Source organism: Choristoneura fumiferana, chromosome 2, assembly GCF_025370935.1.
Source record: "Choristoneura fumiferana chromosome 2, NRCan_CFum_1, whole genome shotgun sequence".
In the NCBI taxonomy this organism is placed as follows: domain Eukaryota; kingdom Metazoa; phylum Arthropoda; class Insecta; order Lepidoptera; family Tortricidae; genus Choristoneura; species Choristoneura fumiferana.
Window position 1 is genome coordinate 5,913,739 of NC_133473.1, and position 24,724 is coordinate 5,938,462.

Genomic DNA, 24,724 nt, shown 5'->3' on the forward strand with positions numbered 1-24,724 from the left:
CCCCTCTAAAATCTAAACCGGTGGGTGGAAAAAAATCAGAATGGTAGTAAGTATATCAAACTTTCAAGGAAAACTATAACGGCTAAGTTTGCTTCAGAATTATTAGTAGTTTAAGAGAAAATAGCAGCCTAAGGTATAAAATATACCTAAACTTGGAATATTCCGTATAAAATACGAAATCCTTAGAAAAATATTACTTAATTACATATTACATTTAATTTTTTCGCAATGGATACGGAACCCTATTTTGGGCGCATCCGACACGCTCTTAGCCGGTTTTTTATTTACTCCGTTTATTTGTCGACCATAAATCTTTGTAAGTAATAAAAAAACAGTGCAAAAAGCAGTTTAAAATACATAAAAGTACCAAAGTGTAGCGGTTATTTGTGCCCTTCGAATCGTTTAGTTCGTTTTGTACGGATGTGCTCCTTGTAAATGTAAATTTATTAAATAATAATTACATCAACTGTGCAAGTCGGTAGTTTGCATTCTAGATAAAATGCACTTTGAAAGTGGACGTCTTCATCATATGCCCTGCAATTTTTACGTCTTTTCCATACTAATAAACATAATGGTTAAATGGTCAAACAAAAAGGTTATGTCTCAAAGATTTTTTGCAATCGTACTAAGCAAGCGTCCTATATAATATTAATGAGCTACATAGACAAACTGATGAGGCACTGCGATAGCGATTTTTTATTATGTATTTCTGGGTATATAAATTACAATAGCATAGAAGCTCCGCATTTATATGAATATTTATGATCTTAGTACTGTTTTGCAATACCCTGAGAATTACACGATAAATAATCAATACTTAATATGGAAAAAACGATATTGCCTTTTCTCGTGTTATGTATTGGGATTGAGGTTAGTGGGACATGTATACTCGTAGGTACAGGTATCTCCTAAGGACTAAATAGTGGATTCTATTGTTGCGTCCGTTCGATGATGGCCGGCGTGAAACAGAGCTAAAATAGTTATTTGTGTAACAAGGGAGCAAAATGGTGTATTTACGGCGAGGGCGTACATTGAATCCAGAATGTAGCGAAGGATTCTGCAACACAATCCTGAGCGTAGCGAGGGATTCTAAAGTAGAATCCTGAGCGTAATGAGGGATTCAAGTGTTAACGCCCAAGATGAAAATAATTTTGCTCCCGAGTCGCTCATACAACCTTTCACACCGAGCATTAAGAAACTTGAAAAAAATAAATTCTAAATATTATTAAAGAAAATAGCGTGCAGCATAGAAAATGGCGTGGCTTTACAATTATCAACTTCAAAAAATGACATTCGCAATAAAACAATTAGAAAAGCCTTGAACAGAAAAGTTGCACTTTGCTCCCTCTCGACAGGGAGGAAAAGTTACTTTTCTTAAGGAGAGGTGTGAAAAAGTTTTTTTTTTGCTATCTCAGTTAGCAACGCATATTCGAAGCCTTTGTTTTTACCCGACTGCAAGGAGAGGTATTGTTTTTCGCGCGTATCTTGTCTGTATGTAATATTCCTTATTACCGCATATCTCTCAAACTGCTGGACGGATTTAGACAATTAAGGTATCATTAGAATCGTCCTGACAACTCAAGTGTCTCGTAAATACAAACTGAGACATGGATGCGCAGAAAAACCAGAAAAAGAGACCAGCACTGGGAATCGAACCCAGGTCCTCAGCAATCCGTGCTGCGTGCTATAACCCCTACACCACTACTGGACAGGAATCTAGACACGAATTTTTCCTATGCATACATATCTCAGGTTGCTTATTGCTACTATGCTACTTAACTTACTTTTTGTATTTACGATATGGTTTCACGGGATACCCGTAAAAGTGACAAATTTGGAGTTGAAATAAAAAATACATAAAGACTCCAAAACATCAATCATAAATTTGATTGCGTAGTAGCGACATCTCTTGTCTGGGTGAGCGGTTAGTTCCGAAAGAATATGACGTCTGTCGACGCAGCATAGATGTCGCTAGTGCTGCTGCTTTAGTAGCATAGTAGAAATAAGCAACCTGAGATATGTATGCATAGGAAAAAATCGTGTCTAGATTCCTGTCCAGCAGTGGTGTAGGGGTTACAGCACGCAGCACGGATTGCTGAGGACCTGGGTTTGATTCCCAGTGCTGGTCTCTTTTTTTGGTTTTTCTGTGCATCTATGTCACAGTTTGTATTCGCGATATGGTTTCACGGGATACCCATAAAAGTAACAAATTTGGAGTTGAAATAAAAAATACAAAAAGACTCCAAAAAATCAATCATAACTCAAGTGTCCTTAGATAGGTGACGTTAAAAAAATAAAACATGGCGGCTGTGAGATGCAAATAATAAATCAACAAATTTTTTTTTTTGTAAAACGACTAATATGGGTATCGAAGTCAAGAGCTCATCATAAGTATCTGAAATCTTTTCAGTTCATTTTTGCAGGCGGGTTTTTGATTTTTAATTTATTACCATCAGTTGACTCACTTGCCAAATTTCTTGCTCAGTTGTATAACAAAACTACCGGGGTTGAAATCAAAAAGAGCCCCTTGAATAAAGTAAGCACGTGTGCTGTACATATTATATTATTCGGTAGCACACGATTCCCAGGCGCGTCACGTACTATCAAATTTTCGTCACACCGTTCAGTATGGGCGGACGTGATGAAAATTACAAAAATTACTCGTATTAAATTGAATACTTACAGCCTTATTCATAAAAAAACCTTAATTGAGGTTTGATCGGTCTGTTACTTAGCAGACTGATTAAGCTTAATAGACGGTTGTCAAGAAGTATGATTCATAAACACTTGCTAGCAGTCTGCTAGTTGTTGAGCTGCTGATAGACGGATTAGACGCGTTATGTTGGCCACCTGGACAAATCAAAGACAAAAAATGGCCTAATCGATAATTAAAAAAAAAAAATTGACAGCAGTGACAGCAAATTAGCAGGAAAAAAAATAAAAAGCGAGATGTTTGTTTTCCCGCCATTTCCGATCCGCATGTTTATGTTGTGTAAAAAGCCATAATTATGTTAATCATCCTATTTTTTTTCATATTTATTGTTAATTTATTGTTGCTAATTTAGAGGATTTTTAAATACAAATTCCTGAAAATAAATTTTCCAGTTTTTTTTTTAATCTTTGCGTAGCCCTGCCTTCACTATAAATATCTTCGGTATGGTTTTTTGCTCTTGTCAAAGTCAGCTGTTCAAACTTGTGGCGGCCATTTTGTGACTTAGCAGGGAGATAAAGGAGGGTCTACGGTCCTCTAACTTTAGCAGAGCCTTGATCGACTGATTAGCGCTAACAGACGTTTATGAATCATGTTTTTTAGCATCGGGCCTTCAAGGAGCCTTCAAGGAGGCTCTAACTTTTTATGAATAAGGCTGTTAGTCTTTCGATCAATATCCTTTTCTATTAAATCTCTCACACACATGCCTAAAAGTATGAAGGAAGCTACAATGCATGATGATCAAAAAGCCGTCTGCTTTAAAATATCTTTAAATAAAAACTAAAATGAATTCTAGTAAGTTGTAGATATAACCAGCATTTAGGGTTAAGGTTGGTAGGTTTATGCATTTTAGCACTACTTAACTATAACCCTAAGCTAAACAGTTAACTCTGAGTCATAAAATGATAACTTCTGGCCACACAAGTGGCCAATAGTGCACCAAACCTCAATACTCCATCATCAACATCATCACCAGCCAGAAGACGTCCACTGCTGAACAAAGGCCTCCCTGTTAAAACGCCACAATAAACGACAACTTGCCACTTGCATCCACCGGTTACCCGCAATTCTCACGATGTCTTGTGCTTCGCCTTCCGGTTCGCGGTCGCCACTTTAGAACTTCCCCCCCCCCAGCGGTTATCTGTTCTTCGAGCGAAGTGGCCCGCCCATTGCAACCTCAATACTTAATTAATGATAATCAGTAATCATTTGTTCAAGAGATATAATATTAAGTAATTTGTTTTTGATGGTCTTCATCGTCATTATGAATCCCTGAATGTTAACTAAAAATTTTGTGGTTATAGTAGGTTTGCTACTCCAAATTGATGTTTCCTGAATTGATTGATCCCGTGGGTTTTAAAAATACACACAGAGTAATAGACGATTACTGACTTTGATTTATAGTAATTGTTTAATGTTCCGTTTGGCCATTAATCATGCTAAATGAAACCCGGTACGGAGCAAATGGAAAAAGTTTTTCGCGTAAAGAAATGTGATGCGTGTTAAAAAGAGATGAAAACTTTATCGTCGTACTCAGAGTCAATAAAGTGATAAGTAATCAAGTTGCAAAAGCCTGTCTTGTAAGCCAAGTGACAGCTCAAATACTGTGCACATGATGGTGTGGTGTAAGTAGAAGGGAAATTTGACGGGAAGACCTGCACGCATGTCAGGATAATGGATTTATTTAGCGTATCTCTTGCAATAAATAAATGTATTCGATGGCCAGCAAGCCCAGCTCACTTCACGGTACAAAATGTATACTAAAATGGTAAAGTTTCTTCATGGCACGTCGGAGCAGAATTTAACACAGGGTAATTATCTCGTAAATTGGGCTCGAGGGTAAGTTATTGCCATTCACTAATTAACTTTACATTAATTGCAGTAATAACAAACACCCTTGTTCTCCTGAATGCCAACATTGACTGTATTTAGCCTAAATACTCTCCAACATAAATACCTACACCTGCAGTTAAGATAAAACCGGCCAAGAGCGTGTCGGACACCCCCAAGATAGGGTTCCCTAGCCATTCGAAAAAAATCAAGCAATTATTAAGGGTTACCTTTCCCTATTTATTGCATTTTTTTTGGACAATAGGTTTACAAGATAGAGGGGGGGACGGACACAATTTTTGCTACTTTAGGAGCGATTATTTCCGGAAATCTTCACTTAATGAAAAAGTTTTTGAGAAACCTTACTATCTTCTCAAAAGAGCTGTCGAACTATGTGCCACACGATGATGCAAGAAAAAAATTTTTTTTTTCTATTTCTGTTACGGGTATTTGTAATTTAACTACAAAACTAAATTTCGGCTTTGACAAGATATCAGTACTCCAAATTTCATTGATATACATCTTGTAGTTTTCGAGTAAAATGCCTGTGACAGACAGATGGACCTGACAAAACTACAAGGTTTTTGCCATTTTGGCTCCGAAACCCTAAAAAGGATCTGTTTTTAACCGACTTCAAAACAGGAGGAGGTTCTATGTTCCAATTTTGGTATTGTTTTTATGTGTGTTCACCGTTATTACTACTCAGTCAAGTGTGGACCGATTTTCAAAATTCTTTTTTTATTCGAAAGAGTATTCTTCTGAGGTGGTCTGGTGATCTGATGATGGGATCCTAGAGAAATCGAGGGCAAACCTCAAATTTTATAGGCACACCTATGGCGATTTCGGCATTTTTAGCATTACGATGAGCATTTTTATTCAGAAAGTATAATTTCGTAACCTGGACTTGATGAAGAAGACCGTCGATGACCAATGGAACTCATCAAAGCTAAGTAATGCTCGCTCGTCTATAAACGATCATCTATACATATAATAAAGCTGAAGAGGGTCGAAAGTCTGTACATGGAAGATATTCGAAAAAAAGTTGTCTGGGGATACTTAGAATCGATAACAGAACACGTTCCAACAATTTTTAGAATTTTTGTCTGTTTGTCTGTTTATCTGTTTATCTGTTTGTCGTTTATTTGAATGCGCATCACGTGAGAACGGCTGAACGGATTTTTATTTTTATTTTACGAGAAAATCCCCGGCCAGGTTATAGGCTATAAAAATCCGACCCTTAGGGTATAAAAATTCAACCCTTAAAAGTGGAGGTAGCTAGCTACTACATTCGATTGAGTTAAGTTTCCACCTTCAAGTTTTAAAATACGTGCTATGACTATCAAGTACCCTGATAAAATAACAGATGGCGCTGGAATTAATAACGTTGTGACTCGAGTAAGCCACTGAGGAAGGATTTTGCCAAATTAAGTTTAAAAGAGGTAGAACGGATATCAACAAATTTAATTGAATAATTTAATTGATTTAATAATACGACCAAAATTAAACTACAATAAAGTAATTGCCACACATTGCAGTGCCATCTTTTGGAGAACTGGGTAAACAGTAAGTAATGGAGTAAACTAATAAAAAAGAGTTTTTAACATAAAAAAGGGTAAACAATCTTGACGAGTTTTATTGAAAAACGTTTAAAAAAAACAGTTACTATTACTTATGATACCAAAATCATGTAAATGATCATTATATCTTTGCTAATTGTTACTATTTGCTGCGACTTATTTTTCAAAAGTTTTTTTCAATAAAAATACACATCAAGATCGCTTGCCTCGTAAAAAAAGAAAAATGCAAAAAAATGCTAAAAAAAGAAGTATAAGTAATGGTAAAATCAACACACATATCAACACGCGTACGAGTATAATTGCATAATCTATACATCTATCTTCTATCTATACAAAAGTTGGCTGTGGACACTTAGAATCGATAACAGAACACGTTTCAACAGTTATTAGATTGTTTGTCTGTTTATCTGTTTATTTGACCACGCATCATGTAAAAACGGCTGAACGGATTTTCATGCAAACTTAACTAATCTGTCGAGAAAATCCCCGGTCAGGTTATAGACTTTAAAAATAAAAGACCCTAAAACCTAAAGAGGGGGGGGGGGGCGGAAGCCGCTACCCTTGATTGAGTTAAGTTTGCACCTGAATCTTAAGGTAGGCGTCCACTTATCCGCATCGTACGCTTCGGACGTATCGGATTTGTTGCTTTGTATAGAAATGTGCGATGCTTACGATGCGGACAGGTGGACGCACTTATATGAGTTTCTGTACAAAGAATACTACGATTCGTTGCGAGCGATGCGTCCGATACGTACGATACCGACAAGTGGACGTTTACCTTTGGTGCACACTTATTTCCAAGTGTTGCACAGATTACTAATATGTAGCTAGCTAAGCTAGAAGTGTTGGTACGACTATCGAGTACCCTGCTACACTAACAGATGGCGCTGATTTTGCCAAATTGACTAAGTTTAGAAGTAGTACAGTACGGATATCAAGAAATTTAACTGAATAGGTAATTGATTAAATAATACAACAAAATTAAACGACAATAAATTAATTGCCACACATTTCACAGTGCCATCTTATGGGAAACTATGAAACAAACGAGTTAACATAGTTACGTAGTGGTTACATCAACACTCATATTCAACACCCGTATAATTAATTAATAGACAAATGTCATGAATTATTCCTTATTTAATTATATCCGGAATACGGAAATTCGTCGAAGAACTAAAGTCACTGACATAGCTCGAAAAATTATATGCAAGTTGAAGTGGCAATTGGCAGGCCACATCGCTCGAAGAACAGATTTAACCGTTGGTGGAGAAGTCCTCGAGGAGCGGCGACCGGAAGACGAAGCGTTGGCAGGCCTCCCTCCAGGTGGAATGACGACATCGTGAGACTTGCGGGAAACCGGTGGATGCAAGAGGCGAGTTGATTTTAATTTATTTGTATTGTAATATTATTGATTATATGTATGTTAGTCTGTAAGGTATTTATTGTATGGGCCAAGTTGTCCGAAATAAATGGATTTATTACGAGTATTATTATTATTGTGGCGTTTTAAGGGGTAGGCCTTTGTCCAGCAGTGGACCTCTTCCGGCTGATGATGACGAATTATATCGCATCCATATTCACACGTATTGCCTCTTTTAAGCACTTAATAATGGTCACGAAGGAGAGTATACTTAAAAAAAAAAACATTTTTCTCCTTCTTTTGCGGACTAAATTTCAAACGATTTCGGAATTGGGACTCGCATTTTACAGGCGTTACCATGCCTTCCCGAAAAAAAACCGGCCAAGAGCGTGTCGGACACGCCCAAAATAGGGTTCCGTAGCCATTACGAAAAAATTAAGTATTTTTTTTCTAAAGATTTCGTATTTTATACGGAATCTTCCAAGTTTAGGTATATTTTACAGACAGACAGACAGACAGACAGACAGACATGGCGAAATTATAAGGGTTCCGTTGTTGCCATTTTGGCTCCGGAACCCTAAAAACGAATCTTTCGCGAAAGTCTCGCAGCGCATTAAGACTACCAGGGGCATGGTCTCAGGAGTCTGAGGAAGACCGCGATGGGAGACTCAGTGGCGCTCTAGCCAGGCAGGCCGCTTCGCTTTCGGCCGAAACGGCAAGCTAGCGCGAGGCTGGGTTGCGATCCCAAAGACATGTACGCAATCTATGAGATCACTCGATGTAGGAAAATAGTAAGCGAAGAATAAAAATCTTATTTCTTGAGCGATATAGATGTGAAACTTGGTGATCATGATCAGATTTTTCAGTTGATTTTTTAGCCGTAGTTTGAAGGGATTTTTCGAAAATTCCACGAAAACGGCCAATGCGGGACATTAACCTCATTCCTATCGAGTATTGTGTAAATATAAAATTTAACGCAGACGAAGTCGCGGGCAAAAGCTAGTGATTAATATACCTAGATAAGCGACTAAGAAGAAGCTTTAAGTTAATGGTTCTTTCGAACTGATCTGATGCTGAAGCCAGAAGGTAGGCAACGGAAATCTGTTATAAAACAACGTACATAAGTCGTGTTTGGGCTAAATGGAATCGTTCTAAGATGTACTTTGGCTACGAATCACTAAAAAGTGAGAAATAAAGGTTTTTTTAACAAAAAAGTCTGACCGACTCCGAAAAAATAAAAATAAATTACAAAAAATGGAACCGACTACAAAACCCTTGAAAATATTTCTCTAGGTACGTACTAGCTCGAAGTTGGTGACTCAGCACGACCCAGCAGGAGGGATTGAAACCCATAGTATGTAGGTGAGGTAGACGACTATTGTTCCACTCCTGCTGGCTCGTGCTGAGGAACCGACTTCGAGCTAGTACGTACCTAGAAAAATATTTTCAAGGGTTCCATTTTTTACTATTTTTTTTGGAGCCGGTTTTACTTTTTTGTTAAAAAAAAATTCTTTATAATGCTTGAGTAGATACGAGAGAGAAGCTGTGGTTAGTACGCAAAATAACTCGTTTTTTGTTTATTTAGATAGATACACTTGACTTGTTTATGTACAACATTCTCATTAAAAGTGCATGATAATATTTAATGACCAACTCAATTGATAACAGACATAAATTGGGTCAAGCTAGATAATACAATAAAGAGTTTTACAATACAATACAATAACTACTTGTTGACTTGGCGTCCTGAGGCACGGTGGACAGATGACCTTAAGAGGGTCGCTGGCGGCGGATGGATGCGAGGGGCTGAAGACAGTGTTGTGGCGCGCCATGGAAGAGGCCTATGTCCAGCAGTGGACCTCTGTAGGCTGAGGACGATGATGACTTGTTGAAGTGGGATGCCTTTCTGTGCTTTTATTCATAACTAGGAACTTGCCCAGCTTTGCACAGGTGTAACTCTAAAAAGGAAAAGGCGAAAAAAGTGAGTCTATAAATAATCAAAGGCGATTTTTGCAAATAAACAAAGGCTTTAGGTTTTTCACTTCCTTTTCACCAAAACTAATCTAACCAAAAAAAAGTTGGAAAATCCTCGACTTTGTCACTTCAAAGTTTATTATCTTAAAAATGGCAGAACCGATTTTGATAAAACATGTCTAAGAACCATCGCTAGAAAACCGGCTTTCAATAAAAAAAAACCGTATTCAAATCAGTCCACTCGTTTAAGAGCTACGGTGCCACAGACAGACAAAAAGACACACACAAAGACATACAGACACACAGACACGCAATACATAGCGGTCAAATTTTTTAACTCCCGACGCAAAAAGAGGGGTGTTATAAGTTTGACCGCTAGTGTGTCTGTGTCTGTGGCACCGTAGCTCTTAAACGGGTGGACCTAGGGCATGCGGTACCGGTACCATTTCCAGAACCGGGACTGAGATTTTCGGTACTGGGGCAGAACCGGAATTCCCGGGATTTCGGTACTTTTCGGTACTGAGTAAATTAATTGTATTTTTTTGTTAATTTGATAAATGAAACACCTGTAAAGTGATAATTGTTGTAATTTAACCCAAAACAATTAACAAAGTGCAAAATTTAATCAACAAAAGTCAAAACACAGGTATGGAAAAGATCCTCTATGCCTGTGTACCTATAACGTTCGCTCAAATGTCTCTGCATTGCCACTGTGCGCACTGTGCGGGCTGGTTTTTTCCCTCTGTGACTCGGCTGAGGTGGTCCTACGGCGGTTCTCTATAGCGCAGGTTGCACTTCTGGGTGAGTTTAACGCCTACCGCCAGGTGTGGTTATTCCCGTTCCACAAGACCACTCATGCTGTAAGAAAAGCTCATGCTTTTGCTCTGGCTTTGAATTTCTCACACCTGTGCCAATTTAGTCGGTTTTAAAAACTCAGTCGTGTTTATTTTCCGTTCTGTGCCTCTTTCTATTTCCCACCACCTTTCAGCTACACTTGTTTTAAGTGCGAATATTCAGCGGTTTTTTTTGTCGTTAGTTTCTGGCAGGTGTTATTAAAAAGGGTTATGCGTAGGGTTAAATTTTTATGAAATCACATCGAGGCCTTGGTGAAAACCGCTGCGAAAAAGCTTGGCATACTTTCCAAAGTTAGGCGATACTTTACTGCGGACCAGCTCCTTCACCCTTACAGAGCCCGAGTCCGGTATTGCATGGAGTACCTATTGCTGTCACCTTTAGGACGGCTCTGCCCAGTACTTGTTGTTGGCTGCTTTGGATTCGGTGGAACGGCGAGCGATGAAGAAACTCATTAGCGGCGATTTTGTGGTAAATTTTTGCTAACAGAGTTCGCCACCGCAGAAGGGTTGCTCGTGCTCGGTGCTACACAATCTTATTCCATCAGTTCCTTCCATTCACAGGTCGACCAGAAGTAGGCGGAATCTTCACTTTTATGTTGTCAGCATCCCTAAACTTCATCACTCAAAGCGTTTTCGCTCGTCCTTCATTATCCGGCCGGATATTTAAGGAGTGGAAAGCCTTGCCAGCTTCTGTGTTTTCTGATCGCTACAATGAGGCTGTCTTAAAATCTAGGGTGAATGGACATTTATTTGGCAAGCGTGCTCCACCTCAGTCAACATCTTTGCTTACCATCAGGCGTGATTGTGGTCAAATGCAAGCCTATTACTGTATATAAAAATATGACAAAATAGAACAAAAAGATATGTAACACATCATTAACTACTAGTTGTTATTTAGATGGTAGTGTTAATTAACATTACATAGATAAAAACACAAACAAACTCATCACTATCATTATCAATCGTTTAGACATACAGACTACAGGACACGAGTACCTATACTAAATCCTAACAGCTATATTTTGACTACCTGAGGCCGTATTGTCTAACGCGCTGACATTAGCGGTTGCAATCACCATCTCCTTCTACCCTCATCCTACACGAAGTGACAGAAAGAAATGGTAAAAACGATTGTGATACCAAGTGCGTTAACCAATAAGACCTCAGTACCCCTAGTGTAAGTTTTCGGTTACAAAATACGTCTCGATCACGTTTACGAGATTTTATCGCGAACGCGATCGAGACGTATTTTGTAACCGAAAACTTACACTAGGGGCACTGGTTCACCATTCGTCGTCGTCGCCGTCGTCAGGTCGGGCAGCAGGCGGACCGAGTATGCCGATTGCACCCGAATAAAACCGAGCGTGTGTGAATCGTTTAAGGTGACAACATTACAAGTCCCACGCGTAATTTTTGAATTCAAAAACGTCAATTAATTTAGTTACAAACTCAGTACCGAAGGAACCGAAGAACCGGGATTTTTTTCTCCCAGAACCGGTACCAGTGTGTTTGAAAATTCCCGGGATTTCCCGGTACTTTTGGTACCGGAATTCCGGGAGCATGCGCTAGGTGGACCGATTTAAATGCGGTTTTTTTATTTGAAAGCAAATTTTCTAGCGATGGTTCTTAGATGTGTTATATCAAAATCGGTTCAGCCGTTTTTGAAATATTGAATTTTGAAGTGACAAAGTCGGGGTTTCCAACTTTTTGTTGGTTAAGTTATAGTTTATATATTTTATAATTGCCCTCTTGTTCTGAGAGGAGGCCTGTGCCCAGCAGTGGGACGTATATAGGCTGGGATGATGATATTTTAATTATATTATATACGATATTCATGAATGAATACTTTATCTGCTAAATAAAACCGTTGTCATTTAAATCCGTTGCATAATTTAAAAGATCTAAGATAACGTACATAAAGAGATACAGACGTTGGGAAACGAGTTTTTTTTAAATAGCATATTATAGTAACTCTTTATTAAGTGGATTTGGCGACTTAATAGCTTAATGGTTAACAATTGCTATGAAGCTAACAACCTTGGGTTCGAATACTTCGAATCTCGGTTGTATGACGAAAGTGATTATTTTTAAACACAGGTTTGAAGTACTTGTAAAGTGAGTAAATATACTATTAAAATATAATTGTAATTTTTGTATTCAATGACATTTGTACATTATTATTGACATGAATCACAGTAACATTTCAGCATTTACGTACTGAAGTATGTATTTTTAAAAATTAAAAATGGGACTGGGTGGGACACGTCTGCCACATGGATCCGGATCGCTGGGCCAAAGTAATCACCGATTGGGTTCCATGCGACAGGCAGGCACTGGAGCAGAGGCAGACGTAGGAGGAGATGGCGGGACGATTTGGACCGATTCCAGTCAGATTGGCAAGAGCTGGTCAAGAGTAGAGACGAGTGGAATAAGCAAAAGGAGGCTTTTGCCTGCAGTGGGACATATTATATGCTAGTTAAAAAACAGTATGTATTAATAAATATATATGTATTGATCCATGAGCTGTCCTTAATTGCTATAAACTATTCTATAAATAAGGTACTTATTGTTAAAGAATTAATTTTTGATACAAGCTTATTTACTGACCGTACCTTTTGTTGACTGTACTTGAATTTTCAGTCGATGCCATTAAACGTTGAAGTGTTCTGTCCTACGACGACGATCCTGGCCGGACTACTAGAATGTCGCTGTCAGATTATTGTGTTATCACCAGATTGAAAGATTTGACTCGCACATACGTACATAGCAAGTTAAATAAAAGCTTGTAAAATAATAACACCCGCAACGTATCAATCAAGTATGCATAAATCACCATTGCACTTTTTGCTATCACAGTGTGTTTTGAACGTATTGTGCGCGGCAGCGGATGTGCACTAGTCCGTGCCATTCACACATTCACTCTTTGATGCCTTTGAATGTTCCAATCAACTTTAAACACGAGCATTGTGTCGCGCGTCGGATATAGAAGGCAGTTTAGCATAAATGATTTATGCTATAGCATTTGAGTGTGTGTGTATGTCATATTATATTACTACGTACAACCACCAACCACCAACCACCTTACACTATTCATATTGCATAAGTTAAGTATATTAAACTTTGCTTCGAAGGTACAATACAATACAATCTCTTTATTGAACACCAACACATAGTAAGCAGTACAGAAAACACAGGTATATGGAGATTTACCAAGGTAAGCGGCCATAAATAGGCGGCCTTATCGCTTCACATCGATCTCTTCCACGCAACCTTTCCAATAGACAGAAAGGAAGGAATACATTTACACACACACGTACATACACACATACATACATTTAGGACATGTTTTTGTCGGCTTATAATCTTAAATTTTAATCTATTTCAAGTAGTAGGTAGGTATGTTGATTCATGAGTCAGAAAAAAATATTGTTGAATTAAAAAAAATAAAAGCATGAATTTACCTTACCTACTTTTTAAATACTTAGACTACATAACGTTACAAAAGTAATACCCGTGGCCAAATCATGTATAATGAAATAAATTTAAATTTGACCTTTACTTTTAATTCAATCAAGAGCATAATATAATTGTTTCCTTCCACTAGATTGATTACCAATACAATTGAAAGCAATACGTCGTAATATTATATATTTTGTTTACAGGAATTTACTTAACGTGTTGTGACACGTGTCTAATGTTATTTTCGTAATTTATGTCCACTATACTGTATGGCTGGTCACGGCCATTTGATTCCAACTCAAGCACTCCTAGTCGGGCTCGATACTGCACCGCACGCATCATGAGCCAATAATACTATAGTCATGTTCATATCAGTGTCAAAGGTGTGTTTGTTTTTTGCGCTTATCGCTCAAGTACACAGTGCCGCTAAGAGAAGAAAGAAGACCTACGTCGAACTCCATTCGTGTGACAATTCCGGGATCGCTGATGAAATAGCTTCTTACGATACCGTCGTAAAGGACATAGTAGACTATGTAACTAAGGGTCCGTTCAAAGGGAAGACTTACAATGAGTGAGTATTGTTAACGGCAAATTAAAGAATTTGTATGGTTTTGTATTCCAATATCAAACGGCACTTGATTGAAAAATATTTGGCTTCTACTTGAAGGTTTTGCTCTCGGCACTATACTCTCATGATTTATAAGAGTTTTTTAATTGTAAAATACAACGAGTTTTTGTGCATGGAAAAGATACGAATGTTATCTTATAAAAATTGCGTACATTTTCATCAAAGAACTATCTTCTAAGCATTTTCTATCTAATATCGTTGGAGTGGCCGGGTAGACACGGGTGACAGCTGCTGATTCCTTAGCGATAAGATTATGGTCGCTCTACAAAAGGGCTTACGTTTATCGAAACATCTCAATGTAGCAAACGCATAGACAAAATGGGTTTCTATACTCCTGTATTACTAACCCTTTTCATTATTATAACAAGCGAAGCGAAAGTTGTATCAAAAGAAAATGTTTGCCCATCATTATTAGGCGAGGATTTGATGAAAGAAATTGCTTCTTACGAAATTGTGAAGAATGAAATTGTGAACTATGTGACCCGCGGTGAATTCAAGGGGAAAACGTATGACGAGTGAGTGGAACTAATTCAAAACCTCCGCTAATTGTTCTTTCAAGGGCCACTGTTGTTATATTTGTGAATAATTAGATTTAAAGTATTTATCTATCTATATATACTTGGCGTTTTTCTATTGGTTATTATATCGAAGATAGGTAGGTAAAAAATATGTTATGGTTTAACCAACTTCAAAAAAGGAGGAGGTTCTTAATAAGATTGTATTCTTCTCATATTTCATACTTCAGAATTCCCTCATTTAGGAACTGATTTAGTAAAATCTTGATTTTACCTATCTTGAATCTTCTTAACAAAAAATGTTTGTGAAGATACCTTACGCTTGATTTTATATATAAATTTGAAGCAAAAGTACCACTACTTTGGAAGTTCTTTGATGTCTTTTTTAGCTGTTAAATACAATTCTGGTTAATCTTGTCGATAGACGGTACATATTTAATACTATCCTTATAATGTTACTACCTACACCACTACAACACTAGAATAACTATTATAATATACGCATTTTTTTAGACTTGCAAAATTTGTCGATACTTTTGGCGCTCGGCTTTCGGGTACAGCAATTTTGGAACAGTCCATTGACTACATGATACAACTCACTCGTGATGAAGACTTGAATGACATCGTAACGGAGGAGTTGCAGGTAAATAACTTATTCGTAAGAGGATATTAATGGATTAAATCTTGTAATTCCCTGCGTAAACGCATAACCTACGTAGTTTTCCATCATTTGTCGAAATTTTATATGCCATCTAAAACAGTATCTTTTAAGAATTGACAAAAAAAATATCAAGTTTAGTGCTTTACAAAATCTAGTAAAAGCACAGTTCTATATATTTTATGGTAAGTTTTGGCATGATAAATAAAATTATGGAAATCAAAATGATCTGACCCTACATAACATAAACTCTAGCAATACCTACTAAAGCACATGTAATTTACAGGTTCCGCACTGGACTCGAGGAGAAGAGAAAATAACGATGTTAGAACCGAGAGTCAAAGATATCGCGTTGTTGGGATTGGGACGAAGCGTTAGTACACCGCCAGAAGGCATAACCGCTAATGTCATTGTCTTTAACGATTTTGAAGAACTAGAAAATGCCGAAGAAGATGAAGTTAAAGGCAAAATTGTTTTGTTTGATCCGGAATTCACAACGTACGGTGAAACCGTTGTGTACAGGACTCAAAGTGCTTCTAAATCAGCTGCGAAAGGAGCTGTAGCGTCACTGGTACGCTCTATTACTCCATTTTCTATAAATTCTCCCCACACTGGGTCTCAAAATTATGAAGATGGAGTAAATAAAATTCCGACAGCGGCTATCTCCCTTGAAGATGCAGATTTAATAAGAAGATTAGTTGATCGAGACATAAATGTAAAACTGAACATTACGATGCATTCTACTTTTGACACCAAGACGTCTAGAAACACAATTATAGATCTGAAGGGAACCAGATTTCCGGACAAGTTAGTCATAGTTTCGGGACATATCGATAGCTGGGACGTTGGTCAAGGTGCCATGGATGACGGTGGTGGATTATTTGTTAGTTGGGCGGCTCCTGTCATTCTCAAAAGACTAAATTTAAGGCCAAAGAGAACGGTAAGATCTATTTTCTGGACAGCTGAAGAGCTGGGTTTAGTTGGAGCTTATGATTACGAAAAACAGCATCGGAACGAAAGTGACAATATAAATTTCATCATGGAATCTGATGAAGGTACATTTGCTCCTCGTGGTTTGGCAGTGGCAGGCAGTCAGAAGGCCAGATGTATTATCGGAGAAATTCTTAAACTTTTTGAATCTATCAACGCTTCCACACTAGTTGAAGATGACAGTCCTGGTTCAGACATCGCGGTAATCATTCGAAATGGCATACCAGGGGCAAGCCTTCATAATGCAAATGAGAAATATTTTTGGTTCCATCATACCGAAGGAGACACTATGAATGTTGAAAACCCAGAAGAATTAGATTTGTGTGCTGCCTTTTGGACTGCAGTAGCGTACATTATTGCGGACATATCAGAAGACATCCCGCGTTAAATGTAATGTTAAAATAGACTTGTTAATATATATACATTTTGACTTTTAACTTATGTTTCGTAATATTTTTATCCCTAAAAAGAGGGAAAATAAATGATTTCCTTTTGGAATCTAATTTGATTATGAAGGTAATCATCCGTTTACCCTTTTAAGATCTATTAGGTACTTACCGATGGGTCATATTTTCAGAGATTTGATCCCCAAGGGTATAATGTACTTAGATATACTCTTTATAGCCAGCAGAAAATATTCCTTTATATGACACCCGAAAACCGGAAAATTTTCTGTAGCTCAGCGATCACCTTTCGATAAAGGCCTTAAATTTTGTTATCGCTTACTGCTTTTACGATAATAAGAATAGTTTTCGATAAAAGGGAAATTTATAATACGTTTCTATTTTTAGATAGCAAAATTCATCAAGAAATTGTTCGATAATATCTAGGTACCTAATGTTAAAAGTTTTGAAAGACTTGATTTTATTTAGATTAATGTGTTATGTTGGGCGCTAGTATTATTTCACGAAAAACTTTTTCACGAACGACTTTATCACAAAAACTTTATCACGAAAAACTTTATCACGAATAGACTTTACCACTAAAGACTTTTTCACGAAAACTTTACACCTAAACCTAAGAGTTTTATTTGATATATTTCGTTTTCGTACTATCTATGTATAAATATTTACTCATGTAAATTGGATAAAATATTGCATAACTAACTGTGCCCACGACTTTGTCCGCATGGACATAGATTTATCTCAGCCAGTTATTGTTCTGACCGCAGAAATCGGTACGTAACGTAAGTATTTAAAAGTTCCTTTACGAAAGAAAGGTGTCATCAATAGTAGATTATACAACAACAAGAGCATAAAACGAGCCATTTTACCCAAAACGTTCATATAGCCGGTAAGGCGAGGGTGGATAGACGTCGAGGGGAAAATGGGTTTAAGTAATGCTCGAGTTTTAGGTACACTCTGCTTTTCACTTAGCTTGCATGGAAATGAAACAGCAACAGAGGAAAAATGGTTCACTTTAATTTTTCATGCATTATTATATAATTATATTTTTTAATTTTATTGATTTATTTTGATTGATTTGACGGATTTTTAGTTTTAAAATTTCGTGATTTTCATGCACTCATAGTCAAAATAAGCACAGGACTTATCACGCTAACACACACGAGTAATATTTACCTCGACGTTTCGGCAACATTACAGTGGCCGTGGTCACGAGTAGACTGAAGTGTGGGGTGTCAAGTCTGCCTAGCAGCGCGAGTCCTTCGAACTACCCGCACTTGATCACAATTTATGAAACTAACTTGATTAAAAAATATTAAAAAAATATGCAGAAACTTTTTTGTTTTGTGGCTGTTGACACCTGATTACCTAGTCTTAGACGAAAATTTTACTTTATGCACTCGAGCAAAAAAAGGCATTTTATGTCGCCGAGATCCAGCATAAACACGAAATTTAAGAGCATGAGAAGTGAAATAGTTATTTGTGCAACAAGAGAGAAAAGTTGTTTTTTGTTGCGTGTGTTGATTTTGAAACCTGAGTAAGTGAAGGATTTTATAATTGAATCACGAGCGTAGCGAGTGATTCTAGGTTAGAATCCTAAGAGCAGCAAGGGTTTCAAACATACAAGATGCAAGATAACTTTGGTCTCGTGTGACACAACAAATTGTGTAATTTTTCACCACAGCAGCAAGAACATAATTTAAATTGTAACATAAGAATAAAACCACATATATACCTACCTGTTTACAAAACAAACACAATTTTTTAAATTAATCCGATTATTAAGAAACAAATAATAATAATCACATTTAAAACCTTTACTCAAAAATGATACGTACAGTCGCGATTACATCTTTAATAAGTCACCAGAAAGTTAAGACTGTCCACCATTGTTCAAAAGCGGTAAGTAGAGAGGTTTTGAATCGGAACGAAAAATTGACCAGTAGGAACAATACAAATCTCATACTCATAACATGCATTGTAATTTAAACTTAGAATTGTAAAAATGATATACTTAGTTTTTAATACTGCAAAAAGCCTCATCTTTGGGTCATTAAAAAGGTTGAACAATAAACGTATAATTTATTATAAATGTTATTAAACCTGGTGTGTCCTGTGTCGCTTAACACAAGTAATATTTACCTCGACTTTTCGTACAGCATGCAGGTGGTAGGACCTTGTGCAAGGTCCGCCCGGATTGCTACCACCATCTTGCTCGATAGTCCTGCCGTGAAGCAGCAGTGCTTGCACTGTTGTGTTTCGGCGTGGAGAGTAAGACAGCCGGTGAAATTACTGGCACTTGAGGTATCCCATCTTAGGCCTCTAGGTTGGCAACGCATCTGCAATACCCCTGGTGTTGCAGATGTTTATGGGCGGTAGTGATCTCTTACCATCAGGAGACCCACTTGCTCGTTTGCCATCCAGTCGAATAAAAAAAAACACATTACCGTGGCCGTGGTCACGAGTTTGAAGTGTGGGGTGTCAACTCTACCTAGCAGTGCGAGTTCTTCAAACTACCCGCACTTGGTCATTCTTATTTGTCAACCCATCACACCGACACACAACACTACCACGTCTGATCGTTCTTCCGATTCATCCCGAAGGCGACACTTATTTATACCAGGATTCCATGAAGATGAAAGCTTATATCCATCGTCCCGGCTAAAAAATTGTGCTTTTTTATTTCAACCGTTTTGCGCACCGTTCTTGAGTAGAAATGACATTACGTGGAAAGAATTTTGGGATTATGAAGCTCAATCCAGTGGTTTGGTCCAGACTCCAATAAATGTTCTGCTATGGCCGACTTGTTCACTTTTTTTTTTATAGATTTCTTCTGTCCAATGGGACCATTCTGCCAAACATGACTTGTTCATTTTCTAACAGTTGTAATATGTTCCTTGACCCTCTCAGCTATTGGTGTTTTCGTCTTTACAAGAATATCCTGTTATGACATCCTGTTTGATTCGGCTTGTGATTACTGGATTAAATGTTATTCAAACATTTCCCTCGAGTGGTGGGTTTCATGTAGGCACTGCGTTATCGAGGAAATTATTCCAGCTTTAGGGAATTACTAGTCCCTAATCGAATAAAAATAGGTCGGTAAGCGAAATGTAAATTCGTCAAAATAAAAATGAACTCACTCTTTTAATGTTATTTATAAAAAAGAACCGACGTTTCGTTTAGTCAATACATACAATGCTGAAGTGAAGCCCTTGAATTAATGTAATTAGGTATACAAAAAATCCTGTTTTCGGCCAAGCCTCAAAGCGGAAAATTTAGCTTTTATTGTCAAATTAACACTAGAAAAAAATATTAGGTACATTACAACACAACCGGTTATTATTCTGTGGTACAGCTCACAGCTCTCAAAGATCCATTTTGGCAGCCGGTTGCTTTTTTGTTTGTGTTTTTTCCTGGCTTTATTTTTGAGATATTAGGGGAGAAGCGGGAATGGTACTTTTGCGTCGCTAAATAAAATATAATGAGGCGCTATCGGGATTCTCTCATCTTCGCGGTTCATCGGAGCAAAGGATGGGTCGTCGACTGGCTCTTGCCTGCAGGACTACTACGAAACTTGAAGTTCGTGTCATGCGGTCCCTCTGACACTTATACTATTTAATACGAGAGCGAGAGGGACCGCACGACACGAACTTCGAGTTTCGTAGTAGCCCTGCTGGAACGTTTTAACGCGGGCCGACATATTTTACTGTATCCGGTCATTTGGTTTAGAAAGTGCAAGGAAAAGTTAACGCTTCAGTCAAAATTTGTAGCTTGGAAATGAGAGAACGTGTTCCCTAGGAAACTGACAGTAAGTTCAAGTACCTATATTCAATTTTGCTTGCTACCCGTCCGAGAAATTGATTGGCTGGTAACCATACTTACCTATTATTCTTCCTTTTTCCTTTATTATTTTCATTGAGAAAGGATTATTTATAGTTTACATGCTTCATGGACATTATAGGAGGTTAACGCATTTTGTTTAATTGGAGTGAAAAATTGAGATCCTCGTTACTAAGTAGGTAGTTACTCCACAAGAAATATTTCCCATAGATATCAAAAGAAATAGATTGTATATTTATACCACTTATGTTTATGAAACCGGCAAACCGGCATTAAGTATAACTGACAGTTTCACGAGCCACGTACGTTGCTATCGAAAATATGAGGAGGGATTGTCCGTGAAATGTATTCGGAACGCTGCGTAAATTCACCAGTAATCGAATTGGTGTCGCAGTTTGATCACCCACGCCCTTATTTGCTTTGGAGTAAACGATACCAAAATATTTGCAAATTGAAATGAAAGTTAGAAAACGAATAACATCATACCTCGCACTGATATGAAACTTATAGGTATACAGACTGTTTTAGAAAAACAGCAATTTTTTGGCGGAATACAGGATAGAAGATGCGGTGTTGCGTAAGCGCAGCATTAGCTGAGTTTGCTCCTTTTGCCGCAGGGCAGACTACTAACTTGTATTGGTTATATTGTTGTGTTGCATTGTTTGTACATACTGTTGGCAATTAAATATTTTCTTTCTTTCTTTCTTTCTTTCTTTTAAAATATGTAAAGCGATGTATGTGTGTACCTTTGCATATATCTTGACTAAGCATAATATTTAATGTTGTGGTGGCCATGCTCGTAATTAGACCGAAGCAAATCGGATCGCAGGGCGAATCGGATCAAGTTAAGGATTCTTGTCAAATTCAAATGGTTGACGTTAGTCACGGGCAGCCAATCAACGTCCCGCGTTGAGTTTGACCTTCACACACGCCGTGGCAGCAGACACCATTAGCTAGACCGCGAATATTGGTCCAATGATGTTTAATGTCAAGTCACTCATTTCGGCGTGCGCGAATTTACTGCCGATATAAAAACGTGGTTGCAATATTTGCGTTAAAATCAAAGTAAGTCGGCTGAAGTTCTATGTTTATAATAAAATATTCTTAAAAATGTTATTTTATATTCGTAATTGACGTGCAATAACCTGTACTAAGAATATTGGCGTTAGGTAAAAATATTGTAAACAGATTTCAGGCTATTCGGATTACCCACAGGGGGCGAAGTGGATCACTACTTTGGAAACGGTTTTTTTAAAGTTTACCTTCACTAATAATATTAATTGTATGCATGTTTGGTTCGTACGTATATAAAAAAGGCACATTACAAAAATCTACTTCAGAAAACATGTCAGAAGCGGCTGACAAGGCTTTAAGCAAAGAGCTGACATTACTTTGGGCGGCCGAATAATGTGATTTGCTGTTCACGTCTTTGCAACGAAGAGTAAGACTCTCCCACGTTTTAATAAAACGACGAGGTGGAAGTAGTATTTAGCGAAGAAGAATTTAAATTAAATTTTGTTGGGTATTATTCTAGCGTTTATTCCGTATGATTTTTGTAGGCATTTTTTGTTGACGTGGTAGAAGATTCTGTTACAGGTTCTAGGTTATCTAGTAGAAGTACAGGACGTCTAGGATATAACCGAAAATGTTATCGAATTCTACAACGTATTCATAAAAAAAATTACCACAATAATGAGGCGGTTTAAACGCTCGAATAATGACCGTGCTATAGAAGGGAAGTCAAAGATTACAAAAATACCGCTTTGGTTACTAATGGTAGTTAATCTTAATACTATGATATTGATTGATCCAAATAATAGTTGTGCACGTTTTAATGAAGGAAAACAAATATTTTATAAAGGAGTTTTTTTTTAATCAATTTTGCCTCCAAAAATGGGGCGAATCGGATATTTTTAGTGTTCTTCTATTTTAATTGTCAATATTAAATAAAAAGCTGATATTTGATTTGACCTCTTGATTTTATAAATCGATAACCCTCGTGTCCAAGGTAATATTGTAAACATTGTAGCAGTTTGAAAAATTGTATTTATATGACATTAACCAAAAATTGATCCGTTTCGCCTCGGTCTACCCTAATGTTAATCACTCTGTGGAAATTGACCATCTAATTAAAAATGTGTCCACATATCTATTTCGGTTCAAAATATACATCCATTGGTCAAGCGAATGAGCAGGCGAAAGGATGGATTGGTAGTGGAGCTTTAACAACACAGTACCTTTGCGTGCCTAAAATATTGCAGGTTCTGAAAACACAAAAGATGGGCGGTTGAACTAATTAAAACCCCAGTTTAAACTTTGCAAGGAAAATGTACAAGTAGTATTTCAGCGCAAGGTCGTAAAGGAAACGAGTTAGAAGTGATCAATTCGGCGCAGCCAAATTCGGCGCATTCAAATTTTTACGACTTTACTTGCATTCCTAAACTGGGCTTAAGAATAACCCATCAAGCCCTAATCACTTCTTCTATCACAAATATGAATATACTTACCATTAAAAATGGTGTTTATTTGTGTTGAGTTTGAAATACGAGGAAATACAGTACGCAGTAGAAAATTGCGGTTATAACTAATTTTTTCAACCATATAGCGAGAGTTTAAAATTAAATAAGTATGGTTTTCTTAAAATTTTAAATCGATTTTTTTTTATTATTCGAGTCTTCTACAAAATTATCTGAATTACTAATTGAATTTCACAATGACTTGTGAGAAAAGACAAACCTAAATTAGGTTTCAAATTGCTGCGGCGGCAACCGCATAATGATCGTCATTATTTGTTGTCAGAATGGTGAAATTCGATTCTGCTACGTTATTGGTATTCATTAAGCCATTCGTTTTAGTTAGATATGGTAGTCGGTGGATTTAAGATACGTTTAATAATCAATTTAATAAATAATTCATGTTTTTGATTACAATTTCGTGACAAAAAATATGGACGAGTCCAGGTCGAACTCGCTTGAGGAGCCCCCCCGTTAACCTAATTCTTATAATTTATGGGTGAAGAAGTATTGTCTGTATTTTTTTTACCTTTGGGCTCAGTAGTTTCGGAGACAAGGATAGGGGAGAATGGTAAATTTTTGCCTATTTTTTTTAGATAAGTCGACTTAGTCAACACAAGATGTAAATATTGCTGACTTAATATGAATCGCTCGCTTCGACTGCAGTCTCCCGATGATGCTGAGTCACATAGGCAGCTTAATAGACAAATTTCGAAATCCTTGCGACACGATATTCGTACTTTTAATACTGCTCGTGTTAAGGATACGATAGAGCGGAATAAAGGCTCTAAAGTGTTCGCAAGAGATATGTCTATTGGGCAAAGCCAAATGACAAAGCTAAAGAGGGATGATGGCAGTGTAGCGTCGACTAAAGTGGAAGTGTTGAGGGAGATCGAGGAGTTCTATGGACGGCTCTACGAGTCGGTCACTAAGCCTGTTTCCAGTGCGGCGACTCTAGACCCAAGAGCCAAACTGACCCCACACTATACCGAGGATATCCCGGACATCAACCTGTACGAGATAAGGATGGCCCTGAAACAGCTTAAGAACAACAAGGCGCCGGGTGTGTACGGAATTACGTCAGAGCTTATGAAGGCGGGTGGATCACCGGCTCTTAAGTCCTTCAGAGGCACTTTAATTCCGTCTTGCTTGAAGGCACAACGCCAGAAGCGTGGAACAGGAGCGTGGTAGTGTTGTTCTTCAAGAAGGGTGATAACACCCTATTGAGGAACTACAGCCCATCTCGCTGTTGAGCCATGTTTATAAGCTGTTTTCCAGGGTCATTGTAAGTAAATCGTCTCAAACGCAGGCTTGATGACTTCCAGCCACCCGAACAAGCCGGGTTCCGAAAAGGTTATAGTACCGTGGACCCACATACATACGGCTGCGGCCAGGTCATACAGAAGACT

At 37.6% G+C, this 24,724-nt stretch overlaps 2 protein-coding genes across 3 annotated transcripts in view; both read left to right on the forward strand.

Annotated features, from left to right (window-relative positions):
- The window catches only part of LOC141441537 (uncharacterized), a 285,632-nt gene that overhangs the window by 100,976 nt on the left and 159,932 nt on the right, over positions 1-24,724 (forward strand). The gene's annotated exons all lie outside the window — the stretch shown is intronic.
- LOC141441509 (carboxypeptidase Q-like) lies at positions 14,042-16,995 on the forward strand. Of its 2 annotated transcripts, none has more exons than XM_074106272.1 (3): positions 14,042-14,338; positions 15,424-15,553; positions 15,855-16,995. In XM_074106272.1, the coding sequence occupies exons 1-3, from the start codon at positions 14,130-14,132 to the stop codon at positions 16,944-16,946; spliced, it is 1,431 nt and encodes a 476-aa protein (XP_073962373.1). In that variant the 5' UTR covers positions 14,042-14,129; the 3' UTR covers positions 16,947-16,995. The 2 variants fall into 2 exon arrangements, with proteins under 2 accessions (XP_073962373.1, XP_073962380.1); XM_074106279.1 differs by lacking the exon at positions 14,042-14,338 and adding an exon at positions 14,676-14,910.

Excerpts from the sequence above, each read along its gene's own strand:
- LOC141441509 (XM_074106272.1), top strand. The coding sequence starts at position 14,130 with ATGTTCATATCAGTGTCAAAGGTGTGTTTGTTTTTTGCGCTTATCGCT. Across the intron at positions 14,339-15,423 it reads AAAGGGAAGACTTACAATGA|ACTTGCAAAATTTGTCGATA; the intron begins GTGAGTATTGTT and ends GCATTTTTTTAG. Across the intron at positions 15,554-15,854 it reads TCGTAACGGAGGAGTTGCAG|GTTCCGCACTGGACTCGAGG; the intron begins GTAAATAACTTA and ends TGTAATTTACAG.